This window comes from Anabrus simplex, chromosome 1, assembly GCF_040414725.1.
Source record: "Anabrus simplex isolate iqAnaSimp1 chromosome 1, ASM4041472v1, whole genome shotgun sequence".
NCBI classification, from domain to species: Eukaryota; Metazoa; Arthropoda; class Insecta; order Orthoptera; family Tettigoniidae; genus Anabrus; species Anabrus simplex.
Window position 1 is genome coordinate 167,220,643 of NC_090265.1, and position 17,978 is coordinate 167,238,620.

The 17,978-nt window shown below is 41.7% G+C and overlaps 1 protein-coding gene across 2 annotated transcripts in view; it reads right to left on the reverse strand.

Annotated features, from left to right (window-relative positions):
* The window catches only part of LOC136858818 (probable cytochrome P450 304a1), a 365,722-nt gene that overhangs the window by 252,194 nt on the left and 95,550 nt on the right, over positions 1-17,978 (reverse strand). For both annotated transcript variants that reach the window (XM_068230565.1, XM_068230566.1), the window contains exon 2: positions 7,786-7,932. In XM_068230565.1, coding sequence (XP_068086666.1) covers positions 7,786-7,876 — 91 coding nt within the window. In that variant the 5' untranslated portion in view covers positions 7,877-7,932. The remainder of the gene's footprint in view (positions 1-7,785; positions 7,933-17,978) is intronic.

Consider the following 17,978-nt stretch of genomic DNA (forward strand, 5'->3'; position numbering starts at 1 on the left):
GAATATAAGGAGGGCTCACTTTAGCCTGATCATTCAGTTACAGCTGAGTATTCAGCCTGGCTCCACACGCTGCCGTAGTCGTCAGAAGCTATCTTCGAGTAGTGACAGTCTTCATGCGGAACTTAAACCATCACGGCCATATGGGACTTATCAATTGTGCGCGCGTGAACTCTAAAATTATTCTAAGTCTCTATGAACATGGCCTTGTAATATTTGCGAGTGTTAAGGAACAATTTATTTAAAGTCTTTACAGACAGTGACTTGTAATTTTCACCAGTGATGAACTCTAAAATTATTCAAAGTCTTTGTTGACAATGACTTGTAATTTTCGCTAGTGATGAACTCTAAAATGATTCAAAGTCTTTATGAACATTGACTTGTAATTTTTGCAAGTGTTAAGGAACAATTTATTTAAAGTCTTTACAGATAGTGACTTGTAATTTTCGCCAGTGTTAAACTCTAAAATTATTCAAAGTCTTTGTGGACATTCACTTGCAATTTCTGCCAGTGATGAACTCCAAAATTATTTAAAGTCTTTATGAACATGGACTTCTCATTTTCGCGAGTATTAGGGAACGAATTCTTTTAAGTCTTTATGGACAGTGACTTATAATTTCGCCAGTGGTGAGAAAAAAATTATTCAAGGTCTTTATGAACTTTGACTTGTAAATTCTGCTAGTGACGAAGAACACATTTTCGAAGTCTTTCTGGACATTGAATCCATCACCCACATTGGACTTAGGTGATGAGTGATTACCTGCAACATCGTCCGAGACCATCGGAGATCATCCAGAACATCGGAAGTTCGAGACTTACTCATACACGACCAACCTCGGTGTTCCGGCCTCATCTTAACAGAGTATTTGGCATCTTCCGGAACGTGTTCCAGCCTGTTCGGCCCGGTAAGCTGGAGACCCGGACCATTAAAAGGACGATGTTGAAGAGAACCCCTATCTACAATGAGGTGATGTGCAATTTGATATGCATTTCATGAATAAACTCTTATTCAATCTGATTAAAATTTTTCTTGTAGATAGGACCCTGCCTCCTGTACCAAGTCTAGCTGGTGTCTATCCAGTTTCGCCCTGAGAACTATTTCATGCTTACGTTAAAATTAAAATCTTAAAGTCGGGCTCTTTTACTGGTACGATACATACATTATCATTATAGACTGTTATGCCTTTCAGCGTTCAGTCTGCAAGAATCTGAGAATTTACTAAACTTCGCCACAATCCTCGATTTGCAACTAGTGTTGTGGCCTCATTTAGTTCTATACCTCTTATCCTTAAATCGTTAGAAACAGAGTCTAAACAACGTCGTCTTGGTCTCCCTCTACTTCTCTTACCCTCCATAACAGAGTCCATTATTCTCCTAGGTACCTATCCTTCTCCATTCGCCTCACATGACCCCACCACCGAAGCCGGTTTATGCGTACAACTTCATCCATCGAGTTCATTCCTAAATTAGCCTTATCTCCTCATTCCGAGCACCCTCCTGCCATTGTTCCCACCTGTTTGTACCAACAATCATTCTTGCTACTTTCATGTCTGTTACTTCTAACTTATGAATCAGATATCCTGAGTCCACCCAGCTTTCGCTCGTGTAAAGCAAAGTTGGTCTGAAAACAGACCGATGTAAAGATAGTTTCGTCTGGGAGTTGACTTCCTTCTTACAGAATACTGCTGATCGCAACTGCGAGCTCACTGCATTAGCTTTACTACACCTTGATTCAATCTCACTTACTATATTACCATCCTGGGAGAACACACAACCTAAATACTTGAAATTATCGACCTGTTCTAGCTTTGTATCACCAATCTGACATTCAGTTCTGTTGAATTTCTTACCTACTGACATCAATTTAGTCTTCGAGAGGCTAATTTTCATACCATACTCATTATACCTATTTTCAAGTTCCAAGATATTAGACTGCAGGCTTTCGGCACAGTCTGCCATTAAGACCAAGTCGTCAGCATAGGCCAAACTGCTTACTACATTTCCACCTAACTGAATCCCTCCCTGCCATTTTATACATTTCAGCAGATGATTTATGTAAACTACGAACAGCAATGGTGAAAGATTACAGCCTTGTCTAACTCCTGTAAGTACCCTGAACCAAGAACTCATTCTACCATCAATTCTCACTGAAGAACAATTGTCAACATAAATGCCTTTGATTGATTTTAATAATCTACCTTTAATTCCATAGTCCCCCAGTATGGCAAACATCTTTTCCCTCGGTACCCTGTCATATGCTTTCTCTAGATCTACGAAACATAAACACAACTGCCTATTCCTCTCGTAGCATTTTTCAATTACCTGGCGCATACTGAAAATCTGACCCTGACAGCCTGTCTGTGGTCTGAAACCGCACTGGCTTTCGTCCAACTTCCTCTCAACGACTGATCGCACCCTCCCTTCCGAGATGCCAGTGAATACCTTGCCCGGTATACTAATCAATGAGATACCTCGATAGTTGTTGCAATCCGTCCTGTTCCCTTGCTTATAGATAGGTGCAATTACTGCTTTTGTCCAATCTGAAGGTACCTTACCAACACTCCACGCTAATTTTACTACTCTATGAAGCCATTTCATCCCTGCCTTCCCACTATACTTCACCATTTCAGGTCTAATTTAATCTATTCCTGCTGCCTTATGACAATGGAGTTTATTTACTATCCTTTCCACTTCCTCAAGCATTATTTCACCAACATCATTTTCCTCCTTCCCATGAGCTTGGCTGTTTGCAACACCACCATGATGATTTCCTTTTACATTGAGACGATGTTCAAAATATTCCCTCCACCTCTCCAGTGATTCCCTGGGATCTATTATGAGTTCACCTGAATTACTCAAATCACTGTTCATTTCCTTTTTCTCTCCCTTCCTAAGATTCTTTATTACTGTCCAGAAAGGTTACCCTGCTGCTTGACCTAGCCTTTCCAGGTTATTACCAAAATCTTCTCATGACTTCTTTTTGGATTCAACAACTATTTGTTTTGCTCTGTTTCTTTCATCTACGTACCAATCCCTGTCTGCCTCGGCCCTTGTTTGTAGCCATTTCTGATAAGCCTTCTTTTTACGTTTACAGGCTGCTCTCACTTCATCATTCCACCAAGATGTTCGCCTTTTCCCATCTTTACACGCAGTTGTGCCTAGGCATTCCCTTGCTGTTTCTACTACAGCATTCCTGTATGCCACCCATTCACTTTCTATATCCTGAACCTGCTTACTGTCTACTGTTCGAATCTTCTCACTAATCATATCCATGTACTTCTGTCTAATTTCCTCGTCCTGGAGATTTTCTACCCTTATTCGTTTGCAGACAGATTTCACTTTCCCTACCCTAGGACTAGAGATACTTAGTTCACTACAGATCAGATAGTGGTCTGTATCATCGAAAAATCCGCGAAAAACTCGTACATTCCTAACAGATTTCCTGAATTCAAAGTCTGTTAGGATATAGTCTATTATGGATCTGGTACCCCTAGCCTCCCATATGTAGCGGTGAATAGCCTTATGCTTGAAGAATGTATTCGTAACAGCTAAACCCATACTAGCACAGAAGTCCAGCAAACGCTTCCCATTCCTATTAGCTTCCATATCTTCCCCACATTTACCAATCACCCTTTGGCATCCTTCAGTTCTATTCCCAACTCTCGCATTGAAATCGCCCATTAGCACTATTCTATCCTTGCTGTTGATCCTGACCACGATGTCACTCAATGCTTCATAAAACTTGTCAACTTCATCCTCATCTGCATCCTCACATGGTGAATACACGGACACAGTTCTTGTCCTAATTCCTCCCACTGACAAATCTACCCACATCGTTCGCTCATTTACGTGCCTAACAGAAACTATGTTGCGTGCAATTGTATTCCTGATAAAGAGCCCTACCCCAGACTCTGCCCTTCCCTTTCTAACACCCGTCAAGTACACTTTATAATCTCCTATCTCTTCCTCATTATCTCCCCTTACCCGAATATCACTTACTCCTAGCACATCCAGATGGATTCTCTTTGCTGACTCAGCCAGTTCTACCTAATTTCTTCCATAAGCCCCATTAATATTGAGAGCTCCCCATCGAATTCCATTTCGTTCGCCAAGTTGTTTCCAAGGAGTCCCTCGCCTGTCAAATGGGAGTGGGACTCCATTACTCGCATAAGTCCGAGGCTTGCTTAAAGTGTTATGAGCTCGGTAAGTTCATGAAGCAGGATGCTGCCCTACTTGCACATAGTCGAAGTGAGGATTTCTCCTCTAACGGGTTAAGGACCACCGATGAATTGTATAGTCCTAGCCGCCTGAGCACAAGGAGGGCCACGACTCAGAATATGTCCGAGATGCCCACTCCCATTCCATAGCAACTGGTATCCCGACTCTCAGGACCACTTACTAGGCCACTCAGCCGTTGCCCATGTTTCACGAACTAGGACGTGACTACAGTAACCCACAAACATGAACAAATAAAATGATCACAAATCTGAGTTTTATAGTGCCTCCGTTTTAATTCTTTTATGTACGTAAGAACATTGCTAGGGGCAGCTTGGTGGGTCCTTGACAAGCATAAAGGAAGGATTTCTCCTGTACGCTACTTAGAAATCGTTCCACGTCATTTTTATTATTCTTTCACCCGGTGAACTCGACACGATACTACAGAATTATAACTGAAAAACCTTTGAGGACATATTTCCATGTAAACTACGAATTCCCTTGTTCCTACTTTAAAGTATTTTACTTCTGGAAACATCACTTGTAATAGTCATTTTTTAATTTTTTATGCGACAAATGCATGTTATTTACCAAGCACCATTGCCAATTAACCAGATTGTAGAAATTTAAGTTATAGGATATTGTAATTAAGTAAATTTTATTATTTTTCAGATCAAATGTGGGAAAAACCCATATACTGTAGATCAACGTAGAAATACTGCGATGCATCTGACACGAGTACAGAAAGCTGTGCCAGCGCAGCCTTTCTACCAGTCCACTATAAACAGCGACCAACAACAAGTTTCTTCAGTCCTATACATTGCAATGGTGGGAGCTACTATCCCTCTGCATAAAGTGGAGCATCTTCAAACTTCAACAGGCTGCCGGGAGCAATCACCGAGTTGGAAAATTGTGGCATGGCCCTGGTGGAGTCATTTAAGATTGTCGAATAAGTCAGGGAAAGTTTTGACCGAACCTCTGGCAAGGTAGCCGCTGTCAGCAAAGAAAAGTTCGATAGGGTCCTGCAGCGGAATCCAGGATGGAAAGCGATGGTAAAAGTAGCCAGATTACTACGAGGTGAGGTAGATACAACGACTGAACTAAAGTGAAGTGTCTTCAATGAAGTTTTGTCCAATCACTTCATGTGATGTTGAGAAATTTTTCTCTCAGTACAAAAACATTCTGCATGGCAGAAAAAAGAAAGATTGTTACTGGAAGACATTGAAAAGTTGCTTGCTGTAAATTCCTTTCATTGAGTGTGTTGTTACATTATAAGTAATATTTTATGCCTATTTTACACGTTAGTGCCTACTTACATGCCTATTTTGGCTTATTTAAGAGCCTATATGCCTGCCTATAGTTCTCATCTCTATTTATGATGGACTTCTCGAAATATCTCAAAGTTCTTTGGCTACTTGCTTTACCTCGCACCGACACAGATAGGTCTTATGGCGACGATGGGACAGCAAAGGGCTAGGAGAGGAAAGGAAGCAGCCGTGGCCTTAATTAAGGTACAGCCCCTGCATTTGCCTGGTGTGAAAATGGGAAACCACGGAAAACCATTTTCAGGGCTGCCGACAGTGGGGTTTGAACCTGTCTCCCGAATACTGGATACTGGCCGCACTTAAGCGATTGCAGCTATCGAGCTCGGTCAAAGTTCTTTTGTCGTCGACTTGATTATTGCGAAGACGTTCTGCCGGTACTTCAAACCAGTTGATATAGCCTACAAAGACTCGCTAATTTTACCCACGGAATGAAGATGTTTCAGGAGGAAAAGTATTTTGTATTACCGTGTAAAGGATGAGGTAATAATAATAATAATATGGTCTCAGTTATCGTGTGCAGGCATTTTTATTTGACGCCGTTTAGTTGCCTGCACATCAATTTCGACGTTCCGTTTTAGTGTACCAGATACTGTATCAGAATAAACTACATCTTTACTGGGCAACCTATGGCTGAGTTTTAATTAATTTTATCTGGTAAGTATCAAACTTGTCACGAGAGGTCTTTTATAAGCCGATATCTTACGATATGGAGTATCAAATGGACTTTCTTGTACCATTCAAAAAATCGACTCCCTCTGCTGTGTTTGAACCCGCAGTCTTGGGATCCGCTACTGATCCAAAGGGGGAGCTAAGGATGAGGTAAATGAGTACTTAAGTGATGATTTCCTGGATTGTGATGACCAAAGAGAAAGACGAAACTATTCCATTAAGTTTGTTAAATAGCCTCACGCCATCAAGAGGGCTACTCTATGAACTAAATATGAACATTGGCTGCACAATGAGGCTCTCAAGTAATGTGTAAGTTATATTTCTTGATGGATGCAGTATTTGTGTATCCGTCTCTTGGCACAGGCCAGAGCAAAGTGTAGCTTCCACCGAAGTCCCAGTCTCATCCATGACTGTGACAATATGAAACCTGCTGGGGTGTGGGTGGTGCTGAGTAATGACATTTGGAGCACGGCTAGTGTCTGAGTGTTATGAATGGTGTTGCTCATAGGATCAGTCGTGCTGCAGCAGCACCTTGTGGTCCAGTAAAGAAAGCAATGGCAAACTACCTCACTCCTCATCTTGCCTAGTATGCCTCATTTGGGCTCTACCATTGGTTTTTGTGGTTTTCCTATAACTACATAGCCTTTTGTGGTGTTATTTGAGGATCCAACCAGCCTCTGGGTTGATGACCTAACAGACAGACAGACAGACAGACAGACAGACAGACAGACAGACAGACAGACAGACAGACAGACAGACAGACAGACAGACAGACAGACAGACAGACAGACAGACAGACAGACAGACAGACAGACAGACAAAGAAAGTCTGAAAAATGGTACCTGGTTAGCAGTTACCAGATTTAAAAGCTTAATCAAAACATACCACAGATCTCACCGGATTATTACAAACGAACCCATGGTTTATTCCCAGAATCAATCTAGCATTTACTAATGCCATCTATACTAAGGAGAAAACATTTCTCTTTCTTAATGCCTATAAAAGTCTCATAGGTGAGGGCATTTATTTACCGAATCCTGGTTTAGAAATGGGCACTGGGCAGCTTTCTTGAGTGCTATCTAGAGTCCCCTGCCTAACAGTTGTCAAAGTTGAAATCCTTGTTTGTACCGATTAGAAAGTAAACATGTATTCAATAACAGGAACGTTTAAGAAAGTATTTAACTGCAACATTTAATACGCTTTCAGTTGTTCCCAGAACCCAGATTTGTCGGCAGCCCTGAAGATGGATTTCCATGGTTTCCCATTTTCACACCAGGCAAATGCTGCGGCTGTACCTTAATTAAGGCCACGGGACCTTCCTTCCCACTCCTAGCCCTTCCCTGTCCATTCGTCGCCATAAAACCTATCTGTGTCGGCGCGACGTAAAGCAGCTAGCAAGAACCCAGATTCGAACCTTTTACTTCAACAGATCATATTCTCGACAGTTACTGACGAAAGAGAAAGTTTATGCTGTCCAGTGTAGTTTAGTTCTTCACGTAACAATTACGAGGAGGAAACCAGCGTTTTGGGTCCTAATCGTAAGAACCTAAAGAGTTAATTCACTGAAGAACGGACTTACCTGGGGGGAAGTTTGGTGGCCTGGACACTGCATTACGGTAGAGGAGTACTCCAAACAGGACTATAACGGCCAACAGTAGTAACGGTGACATAGCGTGGTGCACTCGGGCTGTAGTCTTGAACTGATGCTCACTCTTCCAACAGGCCACTGATAAACACAGATATCACAATGTGATTCACTAAAGTTTGAACATGGACGCTGTCATGAGTGACGTCACGTGGAGCTCATAATGCTCGCAGTAACATAATTGGCTCAGATTTTCTTCATAATTACAGAACTGAATCCAGCATGATCATAATAGTGGGCAGAAAAATGGAGAGAAGGATTATCACAGGATTTTAGAAACTAGTCTCACATAAGTTATATTGAAGCAGTAGGGCTTCTAGCACTTACTATAGACTCGAGCGGTGTATGGGTTTGAATCTCACCATCAGGTCACCCTTGAAATTCACTATCTGATCAAATGTAATCGGAAATCTACTCTAAATTGTAAGGAGTATGTCTCTCTTACATAGTTCCCAGTCGTGAACTTAAACAAAAGGTAGCCTATCATTTGCCTTTATGAGATCTCTAACTTAAAAAAAAAAAAAAATGCTTTACGTCGCACCGACACTGATAGGTCTTTTGGCGACGTTGGGATAGGAAAGAGCTGATCTCTAACTTTGTTGGCGAGATATTGTACATGGTTTTCAAACGTATCTGGAGCAATAACTGCCTATTCTGGTGGAAGAAGTTCGTGATATAGGTCGTTGGAATCTGAATCGGAGTCGGCATTCTAATACATCCTAAAACTCCATGGTCAGAATCTGACTTTCCCTACATTATTCCTGCAGTCACCTTAATTTAAGGCATATGACATTATCATGCTAGATATAGATAATATTGATCACCAAAAGTAGTCCTTAACAGTGAACTCTAACCATCTGTTTAGAATATCCTTGTATTCTTTCCGTGTGGAAATTATTACAAGAGGACCAAATCTATTCGTTAAACTCGTCCTTGTATTGTAATGTCATCTCCCTGAAATATCACCCCCTGTGGGTAGGGGACGCAGGTGAAGAATACACCCACAATATCTCCTGCCTGTCGTAAGAGGCGACTATAAGGGGCCCCAGGGGCTACCAGCTTGGGAAAGTCGGTTGGTGACCACGGGACCCTTAGCTGAGTCCTGGCATTACTTCCACTTACTTGTGCCAGACTCCTCACTTTCATCTATCCTATCCGACCTTCCTTGGTCAACTCTTGTTCTTTTTCGACCCCGGTGGTATTATAGCATTCAAGGCCTAGGGAGTCTTTCATTTTCATGCTCCTTGGGCCCTTGCCTTTCTTCGTCCGTTACTTCATTTTTCGAAGTGACGGATCTCTTCTTTTTTTTTCTTTCTCTCTACCCCCTGTGTGTGAGGGACGCAGACGAAGAACACCCACAGCATCCCCTGCCTGTCATAAGAGGCGACTAAAAGGGGCGACCAAGTGACGATTGTATTAGAACCATGAAACTCCTTGCCACTATATTAGGTACACAACAGGTTTGTGATTATAGTAACAGCAGAGAGTGGCTTCACTGTGTGTTTACAGTACCTGTGATTAGCACCACTATACGAGCGACACCGTGGGCCTGTGTTGTCTGTGATTACTACCCACTATGTGAGGACCACCACGGGAATATCGGCGCCCGTGATTAGTACACCCATGTGAGGAACACCATTGGTTTGCGTTGCCTATGAGGGGCACCAGTATGTGAGAAACTCCATAGGTCTGGGACGTACGATACTTGTGAGAGGTACCATAATGTATGGGACATCGTGAGTCTACGCAATTTTGATTAGTAAAGCAACATGACAAATACCAGGGTTCTACTTTACTAGCGATACGTAGCATTATGAGGGGACATTGACCTGAATTTTGGACCCCTTTAGACATCAACCATCATCGTTTCAAGAATGTCCTTTAGAAGCAGTCCCTTGGTCAGTAATACTATTGTTTTCAGATAGTTTCTGGGAAGGTGGGGCATTGCGGGTCGGGTCCACTGATTGTCTGAAATTTATATTCATCCATGCATTCTTTATCATCACGTTTTGAATTCTGTTCAGTGGATAATTTTGGACTTTTAAATTATTACATTTCGTCTCATATCCTACCATTAGGGGCCGATGACCTACATGTTAGGCCTTTGTAAACAACAAGCACCATCACCTGAAATATCACTATGCCCGCTGATAGCTCTTGTTCCTTTAGACCGCTCTCACACCGTCCTGTCAGACTATCGCTTGGTATAATCGTGAACCATACCTCCAAATTACTAGTTTTCTGTTGCCCAGCGTAGAGTGGCGTCAGTTTCTATACCATTTTAGGCGGCACATAGTACGCACAGGAGAAATGAATGGTTTATGGGCAGTTGCTCGACCGCGACATCTCATTCCTTTTGACCCTCAACTCAAGAACGTGTATTTTACTCGTACCTGGTGAAATGAAATGGAAATGGCGTATGGCTTTTAGTGCCGGGAGTGTCAGAGGACATGTTCGGCTCGCCAGATGTAGGGCTTTTGATTTGACGCTCGTAGGCGACCTGCACGTCGTGATGAGGATGAAATGATCATGAAAACAACACATACACCCAGACCCCTTGCCAGAGAAATTCACCAATGATGGTTAAAATTCCCGACCCTGCCGGGAATCGAACCCGGGACCCCTGACGAAAGGCCAGCACGCTAATCATTTAGCCATGGAGCCGGACGTAACCTGGTGATTTTCTTGAATCACTATCTTAACGGTCTTCGTCTTCTATTAAGCACGACACACCTGACTGGGGTTTCATTGTGGCCATGCCTTCACGTTCCCAAATTACTACTACTTCTTTAACAGCTGGTCAAGGCAACTCGATAAGTTTCAAACGTACCTTTCAAATTTATTACAGCCAAACTGAATGGGCCAAACGGTAAAATGCTGATTTGCTAATCCTAACTTACCGGGTTCAATACTGTCTCATTTTGACGGTGTTTCTAGATGTTCAAATACGTGATCTTCAAGTCAATATTGCACCCATGCCTTGAAAAGGGCACAATATATTTACTAGCACTTTAGAGAACACCTGTGAGTCAAAATTGCCGGCTACTCTGAGTCTCCGGAAACAGTAAAAAGTAGTTAGTGGGACGTACAGCCGATAACATTATTGACATGAAAATGTTTAGGTTTTTGGGCTTATGCCGTGTCAAGAAAATAAAGTGAAATTCTTTATGTCTCGCAGATCTACTTATGTGGTCATAAAATTCCTAAAATAAATTCAATTTTCATTCTCCAAACTGACCGTAAAGTAAGATTTTTTTTTTAGAAGAGATTAACCTATAAAATATAGCTTATACTGAAGGTATAATTCCCTACTGTACCATTTACTTACTTCCTGGGATTAAAAGTTACAGAACTGAATGTTGTGATATTTGGAAAAGTTGTTCAAAATTACTTCTAACAAGTAATGAAGTATACATGTTTTAATAGCAAGATAGTTATAATACATTGTAGTTGAGTCCAGGTCCATGTCTATATTGTTAGCATGCTGGCCTTTGGTCCAAGAGGTCGCGGGTTCAATTTCCGGCCGGGTCGAGGACTTTTAACTTCCATTAGTTAATTCCGCTAGCTCGGGGGCTGGCTATCTGTGCCGTCTTCAGCATTAGAATTCATCCTAGGTAAGGCTCCATCTTCACAGACGCGTAAGCCGCCTATACGCCGTCAAATCGAAAGACCTGCACCAGGCCTGTCATCACACCATTATTATTATTATTATTATTATTATTATTATTATTATTATTATTATTATTATTATTATTATTCTGCGATAAGAGTAATTGTGTGTACTATTCTTCTTATTCTTTATCTGTTTACCCTCCAGGGTCGGTTTTTCTCTCGAACTCAGCTAGGGATCCCATCTCTACCGCCTAAAGGTCATTGTCCTGGAGCTTCAGAATCTGGGTCGGGGCTTACAACTGGGGAGGATGGCCAGTACCTCGCCCACGTGGCCTCATCTGCTATGATGAACAGAGGCCTTGGGGGGATGGGAAGTTTGGAAGGGATAGACAAGGAAGGGCGAAGGAAGCGGCCGTGGCCTCAAGTTAGGTACCATCCCGGCATTTGGCTGGAGGAGAAGTGGGCAACCACGGAAAACCACTTCAAGGATGGTTGAGGTGGGAATCGAACCCACCTGTACTCAGTTGACCTCCCGAGGCTGAGTGGACCCCGTTCCAGCCCTCGTACCACTTTTCAAATTTCGTGGTAGAGCCGGGAATCGAACCCGGGCCCCCGGGGATGGCAGCTAATCACACTAACCACTACAGCACGGAGGTGGACTTCTGTGTAATCATGGAAGAACATGAATTGATTGGAGGTGAAGCTTTTATTTGTAAATTAAAATTTGTCTAGGCTTAGGTACGTTCCTCCACCTAGGTTTGTAGTCAGGAAGGGTATTCGACCGTCAAACACGGCAAAGTCCACATGCGCTTCCGCAACCCTACTAGGGCGTGGGGGAAGCAGCAGGGGAAGAAGAAGAGAAAAATTACTATCATCATCTAAGCCTTGAGAAGTGTGTTCCACTCTCACTCTCAGTCATGTTAGGAGTGGCTTTGCATGGTTTCGCTCCTCATCGACCATTCAGTGCCGGAGTTGGAAGCTAACATGCAAAATAATTATCATAACTGCACAATTATTACATCGAACGGACTTTCCACATGGTCTAATTTCCCTGGTTGTGTACTTACTTCCTCCTGTGAAACAGGAATAACTTACATGTTTCCACCAACCGAAATTAGGTCGCTTGTTAAAACATGGGCGTAGAACATGTCGTGTGGACGTTGGGTGGATGTTAGAAACAAGTGTGTGTGTGTGTGTGTGTGTGTGTCCCAACACTTGTCCCGTTTCTCAGTGAGGTCGGGTTTGAAGTGACCAGGTACCGGGCGGGTTGACCGTGCGGTTCGGGTCGCGCAGCTGTGAGCTTGCATCCGGGAGATAGTGGGTTCGAACCCTACTGTCGGCAGCCCTGAAGATGGTTTTCCGTGGTTTCCCATTTTCACACCAGGCAAATGCTGGGGCTGTACCTTAATTAAGGCCACGGCCACTTCCTTCCCACTCCTAGGCCTTTCCTATCCCATCGTCGCCATAAGACCTATCTGTGTCGGTGAGACGCACAGCAACTAGCAAGAAAACATGGGCATAAATATGTCGTGTGGACGTTGGGTGGATGTTAAAAACAAGTGTGTGTGTGTGTGTGTGTGTGTGTGTGTGTGTGTGTGTGTGTCCCAACCCTTGTCCAGTTTCTCGACGAGGTCGGGTTTGAAGTGAGACGAATCTTCGTAGCGAGATTTAACGACCAGATGCCCTTCCTGACATCAACCTCATTGGAGGAGTTAATGAGAAGATATGAATGAAGTGATATATGATAGTAGGAAGGGAGAGGATGAAACTCGGTTCCGGCGCATAACCTACTCCTGTCGAATAGCACGAAGGGAAAACCACCATCAACAGTTTGATATGCCTTCATTCCATATTGTGATAGTACATATATCACACCCCGAATTATATGTAGAAGTTAGAGATATTATTGTCAGTATTCGATTTATTATTATTATTATTATTATTAGTATTTCATTTATACATTTTGCCATTTATATTGGTAAGCTGGAAGATATCCACATATGTAGGTATGAGTAATATGTTTTGCATGAGTGGGAAAACATTGCTTTAATAACTCTGGTAATTTGAATGAGTCATATGGCTGCCCCAGTGTCTGTTGTGATGTACTTTTGTCAGGAAATTCCATTACTCATGTATATATCCCAGCCTGATGAGATAAGCTTGTTGTTGTACCAGGGAAAATTTGGTGATTCATGTAAAACTCCCGAGTGTTTGTTTATCTCTTGGGAGAAAGGAGAAGTTCAGGGCATGTCTTGAGAAGAGGACCACCCATGATTGGCTGGCAAGCACCAATCCAGACGTCTCATCTGACAGGAGGGGGATGTTGATGTCTATAAAGGTTGATGATACGGCGGCAACCAAGACATTATGAGAAACATTGTAAGAGACATTGTAAGGGTGATTGGAGAGGTGATTTTAAAGGAACGAGAAGGAAGACAACTACAACTGAGGCACTGTACGGGAAGGAAGTGGTGCTGATACACGGTACTGGAGTGACACGGCTGCAATGAACTGGACTTCAAACGTTCGTGGAGCGTAGTCTAGTTATGTTTGTGGAAAGTGGCTGATTGTGGAGAGTGCTTGCGTATTAAGTATTGTAGCACTTGTGGCGGCCTAGCATTATATGTTGGTGAAAGCTATCTCAGACTTTCCATAAATTTATATGTTGAGGATCGACAGACGAGTGTATATATCTTTACAACAAGTGTTAAAATATGTGAACACAGTAGTACAAGGTACAGTATCTGTGTGATGTGATAACTGCCGATTATGAGAATCGGTAAGTCGAATTGATATAGAGACAGTGAAGGGTATTTATCTTCATACATGTACATTGTTCATCGGACCATCTACAAATGGTAGCTTAGTTCTCGCTTTCGTTTTCCCACGGTTTTCATTATTGTTGTTGTTGTAAATATGGAGTCTTCCAGCAATATTTTATGTGTATTATATGTATAATGTTGTATGTTGATGAGGTGCTCATGCACGGAATTTGTTAAGAATATAGTTAGCTATTTTAGAATCAGTGTTATTGATGAACCTAGGTGCAGTTCCTACCTAATTAGTCGTTTTCAGGAGGTTAGGTAAGGCCTGCAGCAGATGTACCAGTACGCAGCATTATGTACACGCCCTAGGATATAAAGTTTATCATGCTCTTATCTAAATTCGAGGGATCCATTCTGGTGAACTCTGGCGCCCATACTACGGACATTTCGGTTAATTATGCTTATTAATTTTATTAAGTTTTTGAGTAATTTTATTTATATATTTTATTCATTTTATTTATCAGTAGTCATCAACCTATTACAATATGAACACCGCGGAAAGGTTTAGAATTGAATCCAGGCTTTTGACATGCAATCCAGTGATTAGATATTGTATACCACCACGTTTCCTAGCCTACCACCCAACATCCCGACGGTGCAAAATTTTCTACCAACGGAACTCAAAACGCTAACCACGGTGTTAGGCCATATAGACTTGATGCCTTCAACGACCATGGCCACCGGGCGGGCTGGTTTTATAAACAAGTGAACGTGCAGAATTTAGATTATTATTATTTCACATTACATCTTCTTCAGTCTAGCTTGAGCAAACGGTCAATCAATATATCAGCCAATACTGATCTGCATTTAGGGCAGTCGCCCAGGTGGCAGATTCCCTATCTGTTGATTTCCTAGCCTTTTCCGAAATGATTTCAAAGAAATTGGAAATTTATTGAACATCTCCCTTGGTAAGTTATTCCAATACCTAACTCCCCTTCCTATAAATGAATATTTGCCCCAGTTTGTCCTCTTGAATTCAAACTTTATCTTCATATCGTGATCTTTCCTACTTTTATAAACGCCATTCAAACCTATTCGTCTACTAATGTCATTCCACGCCATCTCTCCGCTGACAGCTCGGAACATACCACTTAGTCGAGCAGCTCTTCTTCTTTCTCTCAATTCTTCCCAACCCAAACATTGCAACATTTTTGTAACGCTACTCTTTTGTCGGAAATCACCCAGAACAAATCGAGCTGCTTTTCTTTGGATTTTTTCCAGTTCTTGAATCTGGTAATCCTGGTGAGGGTCCCATACACTGGAACCATACTCTAGTTGGGGTCTTACCAGAGACTTACATGCACTCTCCTTTACATCCTTACTACAACCCCTAAACACCCTCATAACCAAGTGTAGAGATCGGTACCCTTTATTTATAATCCCATTTATGTGATTACCCCAGTGAAGATCTTTCCTTATATTAACACCTAGATACTTACAATGATCCCTAAAAGGAACTTTCACCCCATCAATGCAGTAATTAAAACTGAGAGGACTTTTCCTATTTGTGAAACTCACAACCTGACTTTTAGCCCCGTTTATCAACATACCATTGCCTGCTGTCCATCTCACAACATTTTCGAGGTCACGTTGCAGTTGCTCACAATCTTGTAACTAATTTATCACTCTATAGAGAATAACATCATCCGCAAAGAGCCTTACCTCCGATTCCACTCCTTTACTCATATCATTTATATATATAAGAAAAAAAGGTCCGATAACACTGCCCTGAGGAACTCCCCTCTCAACTATTACAGGGTCAGACAAAGCTTCACCTACTCTAACTCTCTGAGATCTATTTTCTAGAAATATAGCAACCCATTCAGTCACTCTTTTGTCTAGTCCAATTGCACTCATTTTTGCCAGTAGTCTCCCATGATCCACCCTATCAAATGCTTTAGACATGTTAATCGCGATACAGTCCATTTGACCTCCAGAATCCAAGATATCTGCTATATCTTGCTGGAATCCTACAAGTTGAGCTTCAGTGGAATAACCTTTCCTAAAACCGAATTGCCTTCTATCGAACCAGTTATTAATTTCACAAACATGTCTAATATAATTAGAAAGAATGCCTTCCCAAAGCTTACATACAATGCATGTCAAACTTACTGGCCTGTAATTTTCAGCTTTATGTCTATCACCCTTTCCTTTATACACAGGGGCTACTATAGCAACTCTCCATTCATCTGGTATAGCTCCTTCGACCAAACAATAATCAAATAAGTACTTCAGATATGGTACTACATTCCAACCCTTTGTCTTTAGTATATCCCCAGAAATCTGATCAATTCCAGCCGCTTTTCTAGTTTTCAACTTTTGTATCTTATTGTAAATGTCATTGTTATGATATGTAAATTTTATTACTTCTTTGGCCTTAGTCTCTTCGTCTATCTCGACGTTATCCTTGTAACCAACAATCTTTACATACTGCTGACTGAATACTTCTGCCTTTTGAAGATCCTCACATACACACTCCCCTTGTTCATTAATTATTCCTGGAATGTCCTTCTTGGAACCTGTTTCTGCCTTAAAATACCTATACATACCCTTCCATTTTTCACTAAAATTTGTATGACTGCCAATTATGCTTGCCATCATGTTATCCTTAGCTGTCTTCTTTGCTAGATTCAATTTTCTAGTAAGTTCCTTAAATTTCTCCTTACTTCCACAGCCATTTCTAACTCTATTTCTTTCCAGTCTGCACCTCCTTCTTAGTCTCTTTATTTCTCTGTTATAATAAGGTGGGTCTTTACCATTCCTTACCACCCTTAAAGGTACAAACCTGTTTTCGCATTCCTCAACAATTTCTTTAAACCCATCCCAGAGTCTGTTTACATTTTTATTTACCGTTTTCCACCGATCATAGTTACTTTTTAGAAACTGCCTCAAACCTGCTTTATCAGCCATATGGTACTGCCTAACAGTCCTACTTTTAAGACCTTCCTTTCTATCGCATTTAATTTTAACTACCACAAAAACAGCTTCATGATCACTAATACCATCTATTACTTCAGTTTCCCTATAGAGCTCATCTGGTTTTATCAGCACCACACCAGGATATTTTTCCCTCTGGTTGGTTCCATCACTTTCTGAATCAGCTGTCCTTCCCATATTAACTTATTTGCCATTTGTTGGTCATGCTTCCTGTCGTTCGCATTTCCTTCCCGATTGACATCTGGCAAATTCAGATCTCCCGCTACAATCACATTTCTTTCCGTGTCGTTTCCCACATAGCTGACTATCCTATCAAATAATTCCGAATCCGCATCAGTGCTACCCTTTCCCGATCTGTACACTCCAAATATATCAAGTTGCCTATTATCTTTAGAAATGAGCCTTATACCTAGAATTTCATGTGTTTCATCTTTAACTTTTTCGTAGCTTACAAATTCTTCTTTCACCAGAATGAAAACTCCCCCTCCCACCTTTCCTATCCTATCTCTACGATACACACTCCAATGCCGTGAGAAAATTTCTGCATCCATTATATCATTTCTCAGCCATGATTCAACTCCTATTACAATATCTGGTAAATATATATCTATTAAATTACTTAATTCTATTCCTTTCTTTACAATACTTCTACAGTTCAGCACTAACAATTTTATGTCATCCCTACTTGATTTCCAGTTCCCTGTTCCCTTATCACCGCTCCCTAGGCCATCCCGTTTCCCTGAATGTACCTCC